General features: G+C 44.3%; 1 protein-coding gene across 1 annotated transcript; it reads left to right on the top strand.

Moving 5' to 3' along the window:
- Nucleotides 1-1,812: 1,812 nt before the first annotated feature.
- LOC109873051 (PWWP domain-containing protein 2A-like) lies at nucleotides 1,813-16,425 on the top strand. The gene is made up of 2 exons (XM_020464562.2): nucleotides 1,813-2,964; nucleotides 12,720-16,425. The coding sequence occupies exons 1-2, from the start codon at nucleotides 1,826-1,828 to the stop codon at nucleotides 14,587-14,589; spliced, it is 3,009 nt and encodes a 1,002-aa protein (XP_020320151.1). The 5' UTR covers nucleotides 1,813-1,825; the 3' UTR covers nucleotides 14,590-16,425.
- Nucleotides 16,426-22,094: the final 5,669 nt, after the last annotated feature.

Raw genomic sequence — 22,094 nt, 5'->3', positions numbered from 1 at the left:
AATTAATCTTTGTATGTAGGTGCTCTCTCTTATTGATAATCTGTAATTCACACAACTGACACAACCAACTAATGTCTTTGTCCATAAAATATGGCCTATATTCTCATATTCCATAGTATGCAATCTGCAAGGTCTTTCAGCCAGGAGTATGGCACATTTGTGCTCTCAAACCTTATAGCATGTAGTATCTGTGGCGTGATTGTATCTGTCTGATTTCTTTGCAAAGTACTAATAAACTATTTGAATATGTCCACATTTCCTCAACTCAAAATGTAGTTCAGCTGCCTAGTCAAATCATTTATCTCCCATCCACCCCAATGGTATTTCCTGCTGAGATGCTTTCACAGTGCTTTTCCGAGGGAACACTGTTGACCAAACACTATCAGTTTGATCAACAGCCAGAGCTGCTATAAAAAAAAAACTAAAATCCTGTATCCATTGAATACCACAGAAGACGGATATACAGTAGTTTGCATTGTATTTCTACAATTGATCCATTCAAACACCTTTTATGTAGATCACATAAATGGTAGAGCTGATATGACCCCTCGTTTTTTGGGGGGATCCTGTTTTCAGAAACTGAGAAACTGTAGCATACAGTTAGATCTTCTGGTAAATGGGGATTTCTATAGAGACATACAAACAATGTGAGAAAATAAGAGAATAAAATACAAATGTGCAATTATGGCCTGGGACTTTGAAAACCTTTGCACCACCCAGTAATCCTGAAGCTGAGGCTACACCGAGGACTTGAGCCATTGATTGTGCCATTTGTTGTAGTTTGAACAGTAATTGGAGACTTCTCAAAGTCATTGCAGACATTTTACTGTATATTGTGTTTGCTCTCAGTTTTTTACTAGGAGTCCCTTCCTGGTGAATTTTCAGTGACTTATGTTAAACGCAATGCATGGAGTGTTGCTCTGAATTAATTTGTTTGAAGGGAGGGATAGAACTGCCCCAGTAGAGATGCCATCTAACACCCATGAAGTTACGATTCAAACTCCCATTAGACATCTCTCTGAGCGTCATAATACGTTTTTTTTACTCATCAAAGTAATCGCTGAGCATCTATCTTCATTTAAGCCTGTAATGTATTGTAACGACCCAGGGTCATTACAGTATGAACAAAATAGGAATTTACAAAGCAACAGAAAATGTGCCTATTCGGCACCACCAATGGATCACTCATTACTGCCAATACAGGAAGGCTATTTATGTAACCTTCATTTAACTAGGCAAGTCAGTTAAGAACCAATTATTGCTTACAATGACGGCCTACTCCGGCAAAACCCACACGACGTGACGCCTCTAGCACTGAGATGCAGTGACTTAGACCGCTATGCCTCTCAGGAGCCCAATACACTGTTTTAGAAGTACATACCGGAGTAAATTAAGTTAGTTGCTCAACGAAACTCCATATTTGACATTAAAACGCTTGCAAAGCTGTCTATTGGGAGTTTGAATCGGAGCTTCCTGGGTGTTAGACATCTCTAACGCACAGATACTGGGTCAGTATTGAACCAAAGTCAAAGGTCCAAATGTCAATGGGCCTACTGTAAATGTTGTAACATTGCTGCTTGAACATCGCTGGTGCCTAAAATACAATACAATATCGCCCCTTGTGGCAAATGTTTACAAAACCAGACAAAGGGAGCCAATTACAAAAGTGTTTCCAGGGGTTTCTGTTGAATGACGTGGACATTGACCAGTCAACTACAACTTTGTAGTTTGCTGGCCAATCCCAAGTGGTCTTTGGTTTCAAGTGGGCGGGCTCTATCGCTATCACAGGGAGAGGACCTGACCGTACAAGCAAAGCGGAAAGAAAATGGCGGCCGTGGCTGCGGAGCCAGGAGCTGCTGCGGCATCAACAACAACAGCGGGGAACAGTGGTGATTTCGAACCGGAACCGGTGCCGGAGGCCAAAATCGACTTCGATGCGACGCAGGAGTACGCACCAGTAATGGACCATGTTCACCAACTCAAGGATGGGGATGCAGTTCAGGAATGCAACCAGGTCCAAATGGAGCTAGTGAGCAGGCCAGATCTAGAAGCAGCGGGAAAAGCCCTCGCTGCTAGTGCAGAGGATGAACAGATCGAGGCAGGCTGTCTTGGGGTCGGTGTAGAAAAAACGGAGAACCATGCTCTCGAGGGCTTTGGTTCCAAATACACCATGTCGCGAGCGGAACGTTTGAAACAGTTTTTTTCGCCGAATGTTGAACCTGCAAACGAGGTCAGTAAGCACGAGCCCTACGCCTGCCTTCAGAATAGCCCCATCTCCGATTCACAGCCATCGGTGGTCTTTTTGCATTCGTTCCCTGCGCAACCTGTGGCTACGGAGGCTGGGCTGTCGTTAGCAGAACCAGCAGAACCCATTATAGATTACGATAAGAACCCAGAATTAACCCAACCTACTAATATCGAGTGTGACTATAGAGCTTTAATTAAACCGTCTCACGAGGCTGAACTGGATCCCGAACCCGCAGATGAATTTCCTTCTGTCTCCGAGTACAAGAATGACGACCCCTCAGAAGCTGCTTCGCTTGAACGTCCCCAGTCCGTAGACCACGTCGACTTTCTACCAATTCTAGAGAGGGAAACAGTCCTTGGGACACCCGTGGAGGCTGGTTACATGTGTGACTTTTCGAGCATAACAACCCAGAACATTCCGAGACCCGAGGTTCCTCTAATGCCAGTGGACCAGGTACCCTCCTCGGCAGAACTTGGAGACTCGTGCTCACCACAGAGGTTCGAAACGAATTTCAATGAAAGCGATCCAGTATCGAAACCCTCCCCCCCTGTGTCTGGTGCTGAAACTGAGGAGCTACAGCCTGAGTCTGTGCACAACCTGATACCTGGGTCCGAGGTTCGAGTATCTCTGGATCACATAATCGACGACGCACTGGTGGTGTCCTTTCAGTTAGGCAAGAAAATCTTCTCTGGGGTTCTGATGGACCTATCTAAAAGGTATATTATGATCCTTCTCAGAAATGTCTCTTCATTATGTTTTTCTAGCTATGTCACTTTCTGTCACTTTTCTGTTCTTAAGTTTAGGTCTACACCTGGAATCATATCACTTTGTTTTGTTTACTACTGACATCCATGGCGCTTACAATGTACACTCCTGAAATATGTGGTGTCTACATTCCTAACTTGTGCTTTGCAAACCCACGTCCCATCTTCCTAACCTTAACAGACACAGTTTTCTACTCTTGCCACAGGGCGAGGGGTCAAGCTACCATGTGACCTCTGTAGCTTGACAACCAAGTCACAAAAATACAGAGAGTAACTGCTCTTATCCTCAATTATCTGGGCTGTGCTTTCGGTTTTTAGCCTTTTCAGTTTACAAAACTCATCTTGGTTTTATTTACAAAGTCCAGTTACATCAGAGGTCAACTGGAGAGGAGGATCACATGAACAGTCTATAGTGTAAGGTCAGTCTTATGATGCATTTCCATACAGGATTTACCCACGTGTTTTACCCAAAAGGCCCAGAGACTTTTCTGTTTCCATTTAGGTGAGCCGGCACCCGTGCCTCAATGGACTATGGCTCCGGCAGACCTGCTCTCACTTGGGGCCAAAGCCAGGCCCACTGGTACTTTTCAGCTGTCATTTTACATAACAATGGCTAACTGTGAACCTTTAACACCTTCGCACAAAGCAACACTTCTTTTTTATTATTCAGAGGTGGTTGATTCTGCTTTTCACCAGTCCTCACTGTCAGCCCTAGCTATGTAAACAATGCCCCTAGTATATCATACGGGTGTATACACTAGTGTAACACTGGGGTTACAGTCGAAAAGCAGCATTGGAGAATGGTGCAGTCGGTAGAGTAGAACTATGCTACTTTACCCCCCCTCCCTCGGTGTCTGTCTTATTTTCCTCTTTGTAATTTATCACCCGCCTCATCAACACCCCCCCCCCCCCCCTCCACACTTCTCTCTCTCACTTATCAGCTGCAGATCTATATTTAGGGTCATCGTTAAACTTTCTTATTTTTGCCTGGGGCCTATGTAAATTATCCTTATTTGGTTAAGAAAAGGTGCCATCTGCACACACAAACTTTACTAAACTATCAGAGGAAATCAACACTTTGTGGAGTTTCCCTTCACAAGTGGCTCTGTGGAGTTGTTCTTTAGATGTTCATATCATTTCAGGGGATAATATCAGGATATCTTCATATAATTTCAGGATATCTTCATATCATTTCAGGATATAATATCAGGATATCTTCATATCATTTCAGGATATCTTCATATCATTTCAGGATATAATATCAGGATATCTTCATATCATTTCAGGATATCTTCATATCATTTCAGGATATAATATCAGGATATCTTCATATCTGATATGCTATGAAGATATCCTGATATTATATCCTGAAATGATATGAAGATATCCTGATATTATACCCTGAAATGATATGAAGATATCCTGATATTATACCCTGAATTGATATCTTCATATCATTTCAGGATAGCTTCATATCATTTCAGAGTATAATATCAGGATATGTTCATTTCTGGTGTTATACCGTGTAGACCAAGGCTATTAATATAGTCTATCAATACATGGAATAATATATGCTATAACTTGGGAAGCCACATTAGTTTAAATTGCTATGATAAGATCCTGAGCAGTGGTCATCTCAAAGACAATGGTCAGTTCATTGCAATGACAAGATGGAGGCCACTAAAACCTTAGGGTTTCCTTTTCCAATCTTACAACACTGTAGATAATCAGCACCCTCTACAAACAAAATACTTAAAAAAATATATCCTTATTATTGAGTCTTAAGCAGAGATCAGGTATATAATGACAAGATGATTATGTCTCCGCCTTAACAATAGGAGTCGTTGTCCTAAAGAGGGGAAGGCAGGCAACATAGAAACTCATTGGGCTTATTTTGGATAGATTTTGGTGAGAGTTAAACCTCTTGTTTCGCATTTTTCTCTCTAGTTTAAGGGATCGGTTTATGGCTTTTGTTTTCCAAAAGTCCCCTGAGTGCAGGCCTTGTGCCTGTGATTGGCCAGAGTGTGTTCCATAACATAGGTCATTAGAGAACGACCTATATAGATTCTTTTTTAGGGCCGATACCGATTTTTGAGGGTCAAGGAGGCCAATTGACAATATTTTAGACTGATATTCAATATCATTAAATTTAAAAATGCTGATTACAACATTTCTCAGAGACGGCCATGTATACATTCATTTTAAAAAATCTAACAAAAAATGTGATTTTGATAAAACAATCGAATTACATTACAACACAATGGTGATAATTGTATTTGAATGGTAAATCTTTTTCGATAAACTGGGTAAATTAAGATGGCAACGGCTTACTCACAATACAGGTGAATGCATATTCAACAGGAGTATTTGAGCTTGTTTGGGATGACCAGTGTCTAAGGTGCTTACAGATGACATTCTGTATTCCTTCCATGTGGGACTTCTACTGGTCAACAACGTTTACATAGAAGCATCACTCCATGTCAAGCCTGTATGGAAGGACATCATATAGGCACTGCTTTTAGTTTGACTATATTACATAACATCTATTCAATCCAAATGGGTCCAATGTAACTTAATGATTTGGGATCACGGATGCTTATGAAACTAGTATTATTTTGGTAATTTTCCGTGATCAGGATTTCTTTTTCTGATGTCATGATTCATCTCTAAACAGCTCTGCTGCTAGGATGAAACAACTCAATTGGCTAGTTCCGCTATCTGCCAAGAATTGGGCGGGTTGTAACTTGATTCTACTGCTACGATTGGATAGAGTTAGGCTGTGACTACTTCCTTTCACACCCCTCCATCGCTCATATCACTTGGTGCTGTTTACTGCTACTATGAGAACTATCTCAATGGCGATGACGTTTGCTACAAAGTCAGAATGTGCATAATATCTAACGAGAGCGAGGCTAGGGAAAAAAGATCACATGACGATGCAAGGTCTGTTCGAAGGACTCATATCTGAGTAGTGAGAATGCACGGAAGACACATTTCAGTTGAAGTCATTCAGTTGTACAACTGACTAGGTATCCCCCCTTTCATTCAGTTGTACAACTGACTAGGTATCCCCTCTTTCATTCAGTTGTACAACTGACTAGGTATCCCCTCTTTCATTCAGTTGTACAACTGACTAGGTATCCCCTCTTTCATTCAGTTGTACAACTGACTAGGTATCCCCCCTTTCATTCAGTTGTACAACTGACCAGGTATCCCCCCTTTCATTCAGTTGTACAACTGACCGAATCGATAGTTACATATCGCAATATTATTTTTGGGATGATATTATATTGATCCTATAACTCCAAGTATGGATTTAAATATTTGCTTGTTTTTGTTGCTCTGTAGCATGCAGGTAGCCTAGTGGTTAGAGTGTAGAGGCAGTAGGGTAGCCTAGTGGTTAGAGTGTAGGGGCGGCAGGTAGCCTAGTGGTTAGAGTGTAGGGGCGGCAGGTAGCCTAGTGGTTAGAGTGTAGAGGCGGCAGGTAGCCTAGTGGTTAGAGTGTAGAGGCGGCAGGTAGCCTAGTGGTTAGAGTGTAGAGGCGGCAGGTAGCCTAGTGGTTAGAGTGTAGAGGCGGCAGGTAGCCTAGTGGTTAGAGTGTAGAGGAGGCAGGTAGCCTAGTGGTTAGAGTGTAGAGGAGGCAGGTAGCCTAGTGGTTAGAGTGTAGAGGCGGCAGGTAGCCTAGTGGTTAGAGTGTAGAGGCGGCAGGTAGCCTAGTGGTTAGAGTGTGGAGGCGGCAGGTAGCCTAGTGGTTAGAGGGTTGGACTAGTAACTAGCAGGTAGCCTAGTGGTTAGAGGGTTGGACTAGTAACTAGCAGGTAGCCTAGTTGTTAGAGGGTTGGACTAGTAACTAGCAGGTAGCCTAGTGGTTAGAGTATTGGGCCGGTAACCAGCAGGTAGCCTAGTGGTTAGAGCGTTGGACTAGTAACCAGCAGGTAGCCTAGTGGTTAGAGGGTTGGACTAGTAACCAGCAGGTAGCCTAGTGGTTAGAGGGTTGGACTAGTAACTAGCTAGTGGTTAGAGTGTTGGGCCAGTAACCAGCAGGTAGCCTAGTGGTTAGAGTGTTGGGCCAGTAACCAGCAGGTAGCCTAGGGGTTAGAGCATTGGGCCAATAACCAGCAGGTAGCCTAGTGGTTAGAGCGTTGGACTAGTAACCAGCAGGTAGCCTAGTGGTTAGAGTGTTGGACTAGTAACCAGCAGGTAGCCTAGTGGTTAGAGCGTTGGACTAGTAACCAGCAGGTAGCCTAGTGGTTAGAGCGTTGGACTAGTAACCAGCAGGTAGCCTAGTGTTTAGAACGTTGGGCCAGTACCCAGCAGGTAGCCTAGTGGTTAGAGTGTTGGGCCAGTAACCAGCAGGTAGCCTAGTGGTTAGAGCGTTGGACTAGTAACCAGCAGGTAGCCTAGTGGTTAGAGTGTTGGGCCAGTAACCTGCAGGTAGCCTAGTGGTTAGAGCGTTGGGCCAATAACCAGCAGGTAGCCTAGTGGTTAGAGTGTTGGGCCAGTAACTGAAAGGTCGCTGGATCGAATCCCTGAGCTGATAAGGTAAAAATCTGTCGTTCTGCCCCTGAGCAAGGCAGGTAAACACACTGTTCCCCAGGCGCCGAAGACGTGAATGTCAATTAGGGCAGCCCCCCGCACCTCTCTGATTCAGAGGGGTTGGGTTAATTGTGGAAGATGCATTCAGTTGTACAACTGACTAGGTACCTCCCTTTCCCTAACTAGTGCTAGTTGGCTGTACCTGCGACAAAACCCCAGTATATTTCATCCTATAGCTTGTTCTCCATCTTTTTAAATACTGAGCCAACATATTTTCAGTACTTTTATTTCAATTACTGATCAAAACCAATTTTCTCAGCAGCAAATATATAGTGAGCAATATGTTTGAAACATCAGATCGCAACACATATAGAATGGTGAGAATCACAATACATATAGAATGGTGAGAATCACAACAACACATATAGAATGGTGAGAATCACAATACATATAGAATGGTGAGAATCACAACAACACATATAGAATGGTGAGAATCACAACAACACATATAGAATGGTGAGAATCACAATACATATAGAATGGTGAGAATCACAATACATATAGAATGGTGAGAATCACAATACATATAGAATGGTGAGAATCACAACACATATAGAATGGTGAGAATCACAACAACACATATAGAATGGTGAGAATCACAACAACACATATAGAATGGTGAGAATCACAATACATATAGAATGGTGAGAATCACAATACATATAGAATGGTGAGAATCACAATACATATAGAATGGTGAGAATCACAATACATATAGAATGGTGAGAATCACAATACATATAGAATGGTGAGAATCACAACAACACATATAGAATGGTGAGAATCACAACAACACATATAGAATGGTGAGAATCACAATACATATAGAATGGTGAGAATCACAACAACACATATAGAATGGTGAGAATCACAACAACACACATAGAATGGTGAGAATCACAATGCATATAGAATGGTGAGAATCACAACAACACACATAGAATGGTGAGAATCACAATGCATATCATATCGGCCCCTACGTATCGTGATAATATCGTGAGGTCCCTGGCCATTCCCAGCCCTATACTATCTAATAAGCCTATTTCAGATCTAGGGGTAGAATCTGTTTCTTGACCAAGCCATCTTTTTGTCTAGCATCCCTTGATAAGGAAAGAGAAGATGGTGGTTGCGTGACAATGAAAGGTGTTGGTTGATAAGGAGGCTGCTGTGATGGAAAGCAAAGGCAGTGGCAAGGAACGGCATGTTCTCCTGTTCATGGCTGTTTCATTAGTTGTGATCAGTCTTCCTTAATCCTTGTGCAATTTTACACTTCGTGTCGGCTGTCACCGAGGAATCTGCATCTTTCGGCGGTTTCAAGGATGTTTTTAAGTAGGAACGGATGGGCCCATGGCCAGATTAATGCAAGGATGTTTTTAAGTAGGAACGGATGGGCTCATGGCCAGATTAATGCAAGGATGGATGTACTTGCTTTATGTACCTGCCAGGGAGGCAATTAGTTTCAACTTGACACACATCCTTCTGGTTTAGAGAGATTGAATGTTTGTATGTAGCCTTCAGTGCAGTAATTAAGTACAAGCATCCCAACCCTCCACGTTTAATGTTATGCTCTGAAAAAGGCCGTAGCCTACCACATTGTCCAGTTACATTTTCAGTTTCCATGATGGCTCAGTGCAGTCCAGACCACGTCAAGGTGACTTATGAGGAATCCCTTTCCCCCTATTCTATTACAGAATATTCTCTATCTATCCTGTGCAGACTGTTCCACACCTTGACCCAGTGCTGTGATGTTTTATTCCTAGTCATCTGGTGTTAGCTAAAACACCATGTGCCATCATCTCTGCTCTGCTGGGAAAAAATATTTTCAGCCCTGATCCTCCATCCTCAACCTGAATCTTGGCTGGTATTGTTTCATACCATCTCCTTGCCTATGTAAACCGTGCACAATCTCTCTTCAAATTAGACAAATTACATTCTCCTTGGCCTAAATTATATCATTATAATTAGTGGTTCCTGTGACTGCAATTGGATCCGTTACTGAAGTTGCCCTCACCCATGAATGGCAAGTGCATTGAAAAGCAACACTTCTCTGCCATACATTTACTCTCCCATTTGTTTAATCATGTTTTGCCGTCGCGTTGCATTAATTTACAAGATGCTCATGTAGACATGATTAGAGGTCGACCGATTAATTAGGGCCGAATTTAATTAGGTCCGATTTCAAGTTTTCATAACAATCGAAAATCGGTATTTTGGGTCGCCGATTTGCCAATTTTCTTAAATTTTATTTTATTATTGTAAAAAATAATATATACCTTTATTTAACTAGGCAAGTCAGTTAAGAACACATTCTTATTTTCAATGACGGCCGAGGAACGGTGGGTTAACAGCCTCGTTCAGGGGCAGAATGACAGATTTTCACCTTGTCTGCTCGGGGGATCCAATCTTCCAACCTTACAGTTAACTAGTCCAACTCAATAACGACCTGCCTCTCTCTCTCGTTGCACTCCACAAGGAGACTGACTGCCTGTTACGCGAATGCAGTAAGCCAAGGTAAGTTGCTAGCTAGCATTAAACTTATCTTATAACAATCAATCATAATCACTAGTTAACTACACATGGTTGATATTACTAGATATTATCTAGCGTGTCCTGCGTTGCATATAATCTGACTGAGCATACAAGTATCTAAGTATCTGACTGAGCGGTGGTAGGCAGAAGCAGGTGCGTAAACATTCATTCAAACAGCACTTTTGTGCATTTTGCCAGCAGCTCTTCGTTGTGCGTCAAGCATTGCGCTGTTTATGAATTCAAGCCTATCAACTCCCGAGATGAGGCTGGTGTAACCGAAGTGAAATGGCTAGCTAGTTAGCGCGCGGTAATAGCGTTTCAAACGTCACTCACTCTGAGCCTTCTAGTAGTTGTTTCCCTTGCTCTGCATGGGTAATGCTGCTTCGATGTGGTGGCTATTGTCGTTGTGTTGCTGGTTCGAGCCCAGGGAGGAGCGAGGAGAGGGACGGAAGCTATACTGTTACACTGGCAATACTAAAGTGCCAAAAAGACCATCCAATAGTCAAAGGTTAATGAAATACAAATGGTATAGAGGGAAATAGTCCTATAATTCCTATAATAACTACAACCTAAAACTTCTTACCTGGGAATATTGAAGACTCATGTTAAAAGGAACCACCAGCTTTCATATGTTCTCATGTTCTGAGCAAGGAACTTAAATGTTAGCTTTCTTACATAGCACATATTGCACTTTTACTTTCTTCTCCAACACTTAGTTTTTGCATTATTTAAACCAAATTGAACATGTTTCATTATTTACTTGAGGCTAAATAGATTTTAAAGGTGTATTATATTAAGTTAAAATAAGTGTTCATTCAGTATTGTTGTAATTGTCATTATTACAAATAAAAATAAATCGGGCGATTAATCGGTATCGGCTTTTTTGGTCCTCCAATAATCGGTATCGGTGTTTAAAAAAAATCATAATCAGTCGACCTCTAGACATGACATAAGGAAATGGGTATTGGACTATTTGTTTTGAGTGTCTCTCCTTGTAAAAGGATACAGCAGAGCTTTTTGTCATTTCAGCCAGTAATTTTGAAAGTAGCTCACAAACCAAAACGGCCCGGAAAAATTGTACTCAATTTTGTACAACGTCATCCATTTCGTATATATGTTACATACTGCAAAAATCTAATAAAAATCCTGAAATTTGTATGTTACAAATTTCACTTTGTACAATATGTTATGAATTTGTAAATGCGTAAGATCCCATTCAATCTCTTTAAGGAAGAGTATAGATCCATTGTTTTGTTCTCCCACCCGGCACAGCCAGAAGAGGACTGGCCACCCCCCAGAGCCTGGTTCCTCTCTAGGTTTCTACCTAGGTTCCTGCCTTTCTACATGCTTCTACACCTGCATTGCTTGCTGTTTGGGGTTTTAGGCTGGGTTTCTGTATAGCACTTTGAGACACTTTGTGACATCGGCTGATGTAAAAAGGGCTTTATAAATACATTTGATTGATTCTCCAAAGGGGAGGAAGGGTAGTTCAGTACAGACCCACTAGAGGTAGGATATGACCCATCCTGCCTACAATCCTTTGTGCTTTCATCACTATAGCACATTCAGAGATCCATTTATAGCCATTAATCCAAAATAATGAATAGGTTAAAAAAAAAAAAAAACACTTTCTGTTTGTCATAGATTGATAATATATGAGATGAAAGGCAGGTTCCTAACGAGTTCAGGATGCCACGCTAGTGCTCTGTGAGATGTTCACAGCGATGGGGACAGATGTTTTGATCAAGAGGGACCTTTCAAGAATAAACACATTTTCTCTAACGCTAAACATACAAATATGTATTTTATTGTTATAAGGAAGGTAAATTCTTCACGTTAGTGGTTTTATAATTTGATTATACTATATTTAGAAATCATATAAGTCATTTCAAGCCCTATTTATCCAGTTTTGTTGACTAGGCAATGCGTTGTATAAAATATTTCAGATTCTTATCATATTTGCACTGTGTCCTCAAAAGTGACTACACCTCAGCCATGTATAACTATTTTGACCAGAAAGGTGAGATTTGAACCTTTCTTGGAGTGTGCAACATTACTAGCTTTTGTTTATGGTCTTCTCATGATAAATAACTACTTTCGGGGATTACGTAGATTACACAGAGTTAAATTTAAGTGATTTTAAGACTTCATTGTTTCTGACTCACTTTCTATTTTAATGAATAAAGTTGGAGGGAAGTTTAGCATTAATATCGTAAAGAAAGCTTGGTTTCCTGCTGTGGTTTCAGGGCCCTGTGCACTGCAGTTACCTACGGTGGTTTTGTGTTTGTCTGTGGGAACTCCTTTGATCTCATGCAACACTAATTTAGTGTGCCACTGTTCTTCACAGCACTCTTTTTATGTCTGAAACTTTACTCCTCGCATGTTCAGGATTTAATGGCTTTAGATGTATGTACTAAATGTACCTATGTAGGCCTGAAATTAGAAATGTCTTGAATTAGCATGAAATGTCAGAAATACAAGAAACACTCAAAACAAACAAAGCCAATGAATGATATGAGTTATTTTGTTGTTGTGGTTGAGTTATCCACAGTTTCTAAATCCTCTCAACTTTCTATTCTCAGGTTTGGACCCTATGGAATTCCAATCACTCTGTTCCCGGAGAGAGAATACAAGGAGAAACCCGAATCTATGCAGCTAAAGATGGAACAACACCAGCCAGAAACCGAGAATGTGGAAAAGCCAGTCCAGGAAAACCCCGATGGCCAAGTCGCCACAGTGCCCGAACCGAACCCTGACCCCCAGTCTAACCCATGGACTTCAAAACCTCCCCCACTGTTTCAGGAAGGTGCCCCTTACCCTCCCCCTTTGTTCATCAGGGACACCTACAACCAGTCGATACCTCAGCCGCCTCCCCGCAAGATCAGGCGGCCCAAGCGCAGGCTGTACCGCGAGGAGCCCACCTCCATCATGAACGCCATCAAGTTGCGGCCCCGTCAGGTGCTCTGTGACAAGTGCAAGGGCGCTGTCACGACAGTGGACAAGAGGGAGCCGCGCAGAGGCCCCGTGTCAGACTCTAGGAGCGAGGATGCCAAGCGGAGACGCAACGACAGCGCTGTCAGCAAGCGGCCGCGCAACGACCCCCGCTCAGAGGAGAAGAGCCGTGCTGCTGAGGTGGCCAAACGGCAGGTCTCCTCTTCTTCCTCCTCTCTGGGCCAGGTGAAGGGCGGAGCTGGAGGGAACAGGGTTCTGAGAGCGACCTCCACCACAACATCATCACCGGTGAACAGCGGCTCCAGAGTCCAGCTCAATGCCAAGAAAGTGCTGCAGAGCAAAAATGTTGATCACTCCAAGGCCCGGGAGGTGCTGAAACTGGCCAAGGCCCAGAAGAGGCAGAGGGAGACTACGGTAGTCACTGACAGCAGTGGCAACGCCAAGACGATGACGAGGGCAGCCGCCCTGCAGGAGGCCCACGCACACCAGAAGGTCCACTTCACTCGGCGGCTGCAGCAGATCAGCGGGGTGGGACCAAGCAGCGCCACCCCTCTCCCACCCAGGATGCGCATCAAGCCTCAAAGGTACCGTAATGAAGAGAACGACTCTTCTACATGTAAGCCGCCTTGCCTGGAGAAAGTGCCGGGAAGTGGCTGTTTGTCGCCTCCAAAGCCAGACGCGCCCCGCTGCACCGCCACATGCTCCTCCTCCTCCTCCTCCTGCTCCACAGGCCAAGCCGCTGCTGCTGAAAGCCAGGGCCCAGATAACGGGCCAGAACCTGAGGTTTGTCCTCAGCCCCAAGTGGAGCCCCCCACAGCCACGGAGCACGGTGACCCCAAGGCGGAGCCGGAGGAGCAGGGGGGGCAGGAGGAGAGGCGGGAGACGCGTGGCAGCAAGGCTGGCAACCTTGTCGTTTTCATGAACCTTAACCCCGGCCAGCCGGACTCCTCTAATACCTCTATGTGCAGCGTTGATAGTGCAGACGACTTAAAGTCCTCGGACTCAGAGTGTAGCTCTACGGAGAGCTTTAACTTTCCCCCTCCCGGTCGCCCCCCGCCCCCTGTCCCCGGCACGTCCTCAGCAGTCGCTGACCCGTCGCCTGCCCCTACAGAAGAGAAAAAGCCCTGTAAATCTCAGAAAGTGTTTTCTAAAAATGTGTCTAAGTGTGTCTCTCTGGAGGGCAGGACCATTTGCGTAGGGGACATTGTTTGGGCCAAAATATATGGCTTTCCCTGGTGGCCAGCCCGCGTCTTAGGCATTCAGATCAGTCGTAAAGATAATGGGCTCTTAGTCAGGCAGGAGGCCCGTGTCGCCTGGTTCGGTTCACCCACCACCTCCTTCCTGGCTCTTGCACAGGTCGCCCCTTTTCTAGAAAGCTTCCAGTCACGCTTCGACAAGAAGAGAAAGGGCTTGTACCGTAAAGCCATCACAGAGGCAGCCAAGGCTGCCAAGCAGCTCACTCCCGAGGTTCGCGCCTTGCTTACACAATTCGAGACGTGAGGTGGTGTGCTTTGGGGGAAAAGGAAAGGTAGGCAAAAATGGCACCCACTTTCGTCCCCCCCCCTGCATCTCTCCCCTGCTCGTCACCTACAGGGCCCCCTCACCTTCCAGGGAGAAAGAAACTAAATATTTCAGGCCAGAACACAACCAGTAATCTTTATTTTTTTGTATGCTTGAAAAGGGACTGGATGGTATGGGGTTATGAACCTTGCTGGGTAAATAAGGATGGCAGTGTATTTTTCCTTTATCCTATCAAGGATCACCTTTTCCAACCTGGTGGAAATCTGGTAATTGTATATTTTAGGAACATTTTTATTCACTGGTCGGTGATTTGGAATATTCTCCTTTTACTTCTTAAATTGAAGCCTTTAAATGTCACTCTTTGTGCAAAGAAACTTCCGTCATGTTTTAACACCGCGGGTTCATAGGTTGATCGATCGAGTTCCGCTGCCAATTGTCAAAATCTTAGAGACAAAAGGGTATTTCTTTCAGTCTATGCAACAAACGGTTCAGTGTCAGATACTGTGAATGGAAAGATACAGGATCTGAGCAGGAGTAGATATTATGTATCTGTACGGGTGGAAGACATGCTGTAGCTGTGATGTGACCAGGAAGTGGACACTTGTGGATTTGAAGAGAGAGCAGGCATATAGGGGCTCATGTATCTGCTGTACCTCGGACATAGTCATAGCTGCCTGGCTGTGGGAGCTGCCTGCCAGGACTTTCCAGACAGTTGAGCCTTGGTAGCGAGGAGCCTTTAAGCCAGACAGGTGAGCCAGGTTGGTGAGGAGCCTTTAAGCCAGACAGGTGAGCCTTGGTAGCGAGGAGCCTTTAAGCCAGACAGGTGAGCCAGGTTGGTGAGGAGCCTTTAAGCCAGACAGGTGAGCCGGGGTGGTGAGGAGCCTTTAAGCCAGACAGGTGAGCCGGGGTGGTGAGGAGCCTTTAAGCCAGACAGGTGAGCCGGGGTGGTGAGGAGCCTTTAAGCCAGACAGGTGAGCCTTGGTAGCGAGGAGCCTTTAAGCCAGACAGATGAGCCGGGGTGGTGAGGAGCCTTTAAGCCAGACAGGTGAGCCGGGGTGGTGAGGAGCCTTTAAGCCAGACAGGTGAGCCGGGGTGGTGAGGAGAGGAGGATGGTGTGCCGCTCCTCATCCCCTCTCAAAACAGAGATGGCTATTGATACAGTGCCCCCCCCCACCCCCACCCATATTTCTACAGTGCTACTACATACTCCAGTTCCCTTGACTCTCTTCTCGGCCTCCACACTCCCCCAGTCTCTGTTCTTCTATCTGACTATGTCCTGTCTACCTAATGCTCTACTGAGTTATCCAAGACTGTTCTATCCCTACTTCTCTAATCTTCCTAGCTAGCGCCTTGGTTTTTTCATACATAAAATGATGCCCAGTTGTTTTAAAAATCACAGATTTTAATGAATTGTCTGCATCGGGACATTTTCAACAAACATTTAGTTGATGCAGCGAAAGATTCCCATTCCAATGATATTGAGTCGACTAGCATTGGCCGTGGGAAGCCATTTTAGTTACTCCTCACATAGACCGATGTGATATGGTAGCACGTTACATGGAGTGACTATATTTTTTTGCCAATTGTGTTCAACTTTTACTATGGGTTTGCCATATCTTGTTGATTTATTAAGTTTTCCCAGTGATTTCTCAGTTTCCGTTGTTAGACCTACTTCACCCTAATTTGAAGTGGGAAATGTGTGTTGATTTTAATTGGTGCGTCTGAACTTTATCTTCTATCACTTCCTTCACTGCTTGGCTAATCTCGTACGACTGTGAATCTTGATTTTATATATTATGTACAGTACAATCTGTATCAAATTATTTAGAACTTTCATGATGATTCATGTTAAAGTTTTTTTTTGTGTGTGTGACTGAGGGGAGGGCAGGATGAGGAAAGGTGACCTCTCCTGCTGGCTGAGGGGGGGGGGGTGCGGAAATTGAATCATCCTGGCTGGCTGAAAGGGGGGGGTGGGGGAATGGAAAGAACCTCTCCTGCTGGCTGTAGGGTGGGGAGATGATCTGTTCTGTAATTATGGGTTCACTTCAGATTTGACCACTTCATCACAGAAATGAACTACATTTCCTAAATATGTTACTAGCCCCTCTGACTAAATATGAAACGTACATACAGTAAAGACTAACATTGCCTCACTTTTGCCCTTTTGGCCCGAACAGGTAGAGATCAGAGGCCTCTTGCTTGGTAGCACACACTGACCTGATCATGGCTACAAGCAGAGACATGTATGGTTATGACAGTTGGTTCTGTTTCTTTCTGACCTCTATCATCTGTTTGCAGATCAGAGAATGCTGTATAGAGGAGACAACACAAAAAACACACGTTGAAAAGTAACATTTGATGAACACTTGTGTAAATGTTTTCTGCTGTTTTAAAAAAAATATATAAATAAAATGTAAACTTTAAAGAATCTGCCCTAAGTTGTCGTCATTTTAGTGCTCCTACTTCCATTAACACCTACAAATCCAATGACGTTTATAAGCCTTCAGTTTCATCTTGAAACAAGCTGTTATAAAGACATTGATGGTCATTTGGAATTCGAGATACTTCTATTGTCTCTTTTGCACCAAATGCGGGGCCTTTGATGTTGACAATGACCACACCTTTTAAAATGGAGCTTGTGGTCTTTTCATTAGCTGCGATTTTACTGCAACATTTTGTGGGGCTTTTATGAAATAGCAGACCTGTATAAAAACTGTCTGTCACCTGGGGCTGTTAGCCAGACAAGGCCCCTGTGTCACCTGGGGCTGTTAGCCAGACAAGGCCCGTGTCTGGCCCCTGTGTCTGTCACCTGGGGCTGTTAGCCAGACAAGGCCCCTGTGTCACCTGGGGCTGTTAGCCAGACAAGGCCCCTGTGTCACCTGGGGCTGTTAGCCAGACAAGGCCCCTGTGTCACCTGGGGCTGTTAGCCAGACAAGGCCCCTGTGTCACCTGGGGCTGTTAGCCAGACAAGGCCCCTGTGTCACCTGGGGCTGTTAGCCAGACAAGGCCCCTGTGTCACCTGGGGCTGTTAGCCAGACAAGGCCCCTGTGTCACCTGGGGCTGTTAGCCAGACAAGGCCCCTGTGTCACCTGGGGCTGTTAGCCAGACAAGGCCCCTGTGTCACCTGGGGCTGTTAGCCAGACAAGGCCCCTGTGTCACCTGGGGCTGTTAGCCAGACAAGGCCCCTGTGTCACCTGGGGCTGTTAGCCAGACAAGGCCCCTGTGTCACCTGGGGCTGTTAGCCAGACAAGGCCCCTGTGTCACCTGGGGCTGTTAGCCAGACAAGGCCCCTGTGTCACCTGGGGCTGTTAGCCAGACAAGGCCCCTGTGTCACCTGGGGCTGTTAGCCAGACAAGGCCCCTGTGTCTGGCCCCTGGGGCTGTTAGCCAGACAAGGCCCCTGTGTCACCTGGGGCTGTTAGCCAGACAAGGCCCCTGTGTCACCTGGGGCTGTTAGCCAGACAAGGCCCCTGTGTCACCTGGGGTTGTTATATGAATGATAATGGGAGGAAAAGGGGGAATATGGTAGAAAAATGTTGCGCAAAATCATTCCTTTTATTGAACAGAGTTTCTTACCTGCAAACAGATATAGGACCTATCTATCACCTAGTCAGACCGTTACTACTGTTCCAACGGGCTGATAGGCCTTACAGTAATAATTGTCTGACTAGGCAATAATTTAATAGCTAGGTCATACAGAACAAATCAACTTTTATATGTCACATGCTTCGTAAACAACAGGTGTGGAACAACAGTGAAAGGCTTACTTACGGGCTCTTCCCAACAATGCAGAGAGAGACGTAATGATAATATACACAATGTAATGGTAACTTGGCTATATACACGGCGTACCAGTACTGAGTCGATGTGCAGGGGTACGAGTTAATGGAGGTAAATATGTACACGACCAGTCTTATGACTTGGAGGTAGAAGATGTTCAGGGTCCTGTTGGTTCCAGACTTGGTGCATCGGTACCGCTTACCGTGCGGCAGCCGAGAGAACAGCATGACTGACACCGTCTGGTATAGAGGTCCTGCATGGCAGATCATTGACTTCATAGGCTATAATGGAAAAAGAACCATTGCTAAAGTGCTGTCAGTCAAGGGGTTGAAAGCAATGCTTTTGTAAATGAAATGGTGCTGTGAAGTAACGTTTTGGTTTGAAATACAAATTAAAAGACAACCTATATATGTATGTTACAGGAGCAGCATACACAACCTTACTTAAATAAAACAATCCACTCGGCAGCAGTCTAGGTTATCTGGCTTGGATCTCAAGGACATTTGAATATTCCGTTGAGTTAAATGCATGGCAGTCCAGCAAACTGCTGAACCGTTTATGACTGAACACGATGACTCATTTGTGATGTCTATCTTGGTTTGCCACAGTCAGATACTTGCTGAGACATCCGTACAGGACAACTCCGGTAGAGATACATACATGAGCCCTCCCAAAACGCCTTAGGAGTGTTCTCCAGTCTGCAAGTAAAGCCGTTGTAGCGTCAACAATGTACCGTTTATTCAAGGGGTACAAGGTTCATTCCCGAGTTCACCGGAGTCCCCTCAAAAACCTTGTGTTGTTGGCTGACTAATGACCTACAGTCCATATTCAATTAACATTTTAGTATTTGGATGAATGGCCGTCCTGCCAGGTACCATAGGATAGCCTTTTTCAATAATGTCTGTGCTTGGATTTTTTTTTAAAGCCTTTTTTTTGTGTGGCTATTGAATGTGCTTTTTACGGCCAAATACAGCAAGAACGTCCTCTGATTTGGATGAAAAGGTCCCTGATGTGTCCATCTCTCTCTTCTCTTCCAGCGCTGCAACGCTGAAGGGCTGCTGACGGGCCCTTGACTCCTAACACCGCCATTGGTTGCAAGACTGTCGAACGGAAGGACGTGTCCAGAATTGATGGAGACATGTCATGGACATAATTATTTTTTATTTAAGTATCGGAAAGAAGGAACATTTATATATTTATAATGGAAAGCAGACCTACTCCTCCAGGCCTATCCATCTGATTTGTTTTGAGCAGGGCGTCCATTTCCTCAAGAATGTGATCTTCGTTTGAGTGGAGACTTCTGCAGTAGACAAGCACACGTGGGTTCTCTGACTGTTATTGGTATCTATTACAGACGTTGTGACAGGACTTTGCAGGGTTGATCAGTGATCTTGAAATGCAAAGAGAGAGCTTTGGGCCAGTAACAGGTCGCTTGTTCGAATCTCTTGAGGCGACTAGGCGAATTTTTTTATCGATGTGCCCTTGAGCAAGGCACTTAACCCGACGAATTGCTCCTGTAAGTCGCTCTGGATAAGAGCGTCTGCTAAATGACTCATGTAAATGTAAAAAAAAAAAAAGGAATAAAAACAATATTATGTAAAATAAAATCTAAAATGTAGTGCAATAAAGATGGCATGTGCTATGCTATTGCAGTGCAGTCGCAGAAAAATGGGTTTGTGTTGTGCGGGAAATATGATCTTGTTGCTGTCTCTGCCACAACCATAAATTGGCTCCTGTTATTCCACAGTGAGCTACAAGCAGCCTTAGGGCTCGATTCAATCCGTATAGCTGAAGTCCAGCATTTTATAACGCGATTTAACATTTGGTGACGCTGGAACATTGCTTTTACATTTCGATCACACTCGTAGCGCAGCTCTTCACGGATCGAATTGAGCCCTGCTGAACACCTCCAAATGTCTAGAATGTTCCTGGGGAGCTGGAGTGTTGCAGTACTTGAGGTGTGTCGTCTACAGTTGACAGTCAAATACAGGGAAACAAAGATGGGCCACTATCACACTCCTCCGCTCAGTGTCGTGTGACTTTCACACGTGTCTTTCACCCTTCCCTTGGTTCTCTCCCCTTTATCCAGCTCAAAGAGGTTATGACATTAAAATGTGCGAATTTAAGAATTTACATGTCATTTTCTTTGCCAGCTGTCCCTCCTCACTCTCTTTCTCTAGGGTCAAACCAACCTACATACAGTATTCATCTCTCCCCCCCCCCCCCTCCCCCTCCCCCCTCACATCAAGACACATAGGGCCAGTTGACTTGACCCCCCCCCCCCCGGAGGCCATGATGTGATACAGGCCATATTGGGGATTCCAAAAGGGAAACGTTCAGTCAGTCTGAAGAGAGCCACAGTGACTGAATCAGCTGTGGCTCATCTCTCTTTCTCGTGTACATATATATGCGTTTCAATACAATCAAATAGTTTACTTGACTAAACATACGACTGACTGGTGGTTGTGGGACATCCTGTTATTAATGTATCCCTATCTTAAAAATCAGTAAATTTGCTGTTTGCCTTTGTACTTGGTGTGTGAGTATTTTATTCTATATTGTACTTCGCCATCCTCTGAATAGTTAAGTCAAATAAAGGCCTACAAAGTAATTCATCTTTCAATACAATTTAACAACTACACTATGGCCCTGTACACACAGAGGTTGTACAACCCAATTTAACAACTACACTATGGCCCTGTACACACCGAGGTTGTACAACCCAATTTAACAACTACACTATGGCCCTGTACACACAGAGGTTGTACAACCCAATTTAACAACTACACTATGGCCCTGTACACACCGAGGTTGTACAACCCAATTTAACAACTACACTATGGCCCTGTACACACCGAGGTTGTACAACCCAATTTAACAACTACACTATGGCCCTGTACACACCGAGGTTGTACAACCCAATTTAACAACTACACTATGGCCCTGTACACACCGAGGTTGTACAACCCAATTTAACAACTACACTATGGCCCTGTACACACAGAGGTTGTACAACCCAATTTAACAACTACACTATGGCCCTGTACACACCGAGGTTGTACAACCCAATTTAACAACTACACTATGGCCCTGTACACACAGAGGTTGTACAACCCAATTTAACAACTACACTATGGCCCTGTACACACCGAGGTTGTACAACCCAATTTAACAACTACACTATGGCCCTGTACACACCGAGGTTGTACAACCCAATTTAACAACTACACTATGGCCCTGTACACACCGAGGTTGTACAACCCAATTTAACAACTACACTATGGCCCTGTACACACAGAGGTTGTACAACCCAATTTAACAACTACACTATGGCCCTGTACACACAGAGGTTGTACAACCCAATTTAACAACTACACTATGGCCCTGTACACACCAAGGTTGTACAACCCAATTTAACAACTACACTATGGCCCTGTACACACAGAGGTTGTACAACCCAATTTAACAACTACACTATGGCCCTGTACACACCGAGGTTGTACAACCCAATTTAACAACTACACTATGGCCCTGTACACACAGAGGTTGTACAACCCATTTGACAAAATGGTGTGATACCGCATATATTCTTGAGAAGTTGTGAAATTTGTCGTACATCAATTGTGTAACCTGAGTGTTTACAGGCCGGTGACACTTTCAATCCTCAAATCCTAACGTCAAAGAAGAAGTGGCAAATGAAATCGC

The sequence above is a fragment of the Oncorhynchus kisutch genome, linkage group LG28, assembly GCF_002021735.2.
Source record: "Oncorhynchus kisutch isolate 150728-3 linkage group LG28, Okis_V2, whole genome shotgun sequence".
Taxonomy (NCBI): domain Eukaryota; kingdom Metazoa; phylum Chordata; class Actinopteri; order Salmoniformes; family Salmonidae; genus Oncorhynchus; species Oncorhynchus kisutch.
This window is presented reverse-complemented; position numbering and strand designations above follow the sequence as displayed.

Excerpts from the sequence above, each read along its gene's own strand:
- LOC109873051 (XM_020464562.2), top strand. The coding sequence starts at position 1,826 with ATGGCGGCCGTGGCTGCGGAGCCAGGAGCTGCTGCGGCATCAACAACA. Across the intron at positions 2,965-12,719 it reads CTGATGGACCTATCTAAAAG|GTTTGGACCCTATGGAATTC; the intron begins GTATATTATGAT and ends TTCTATTCTCAG.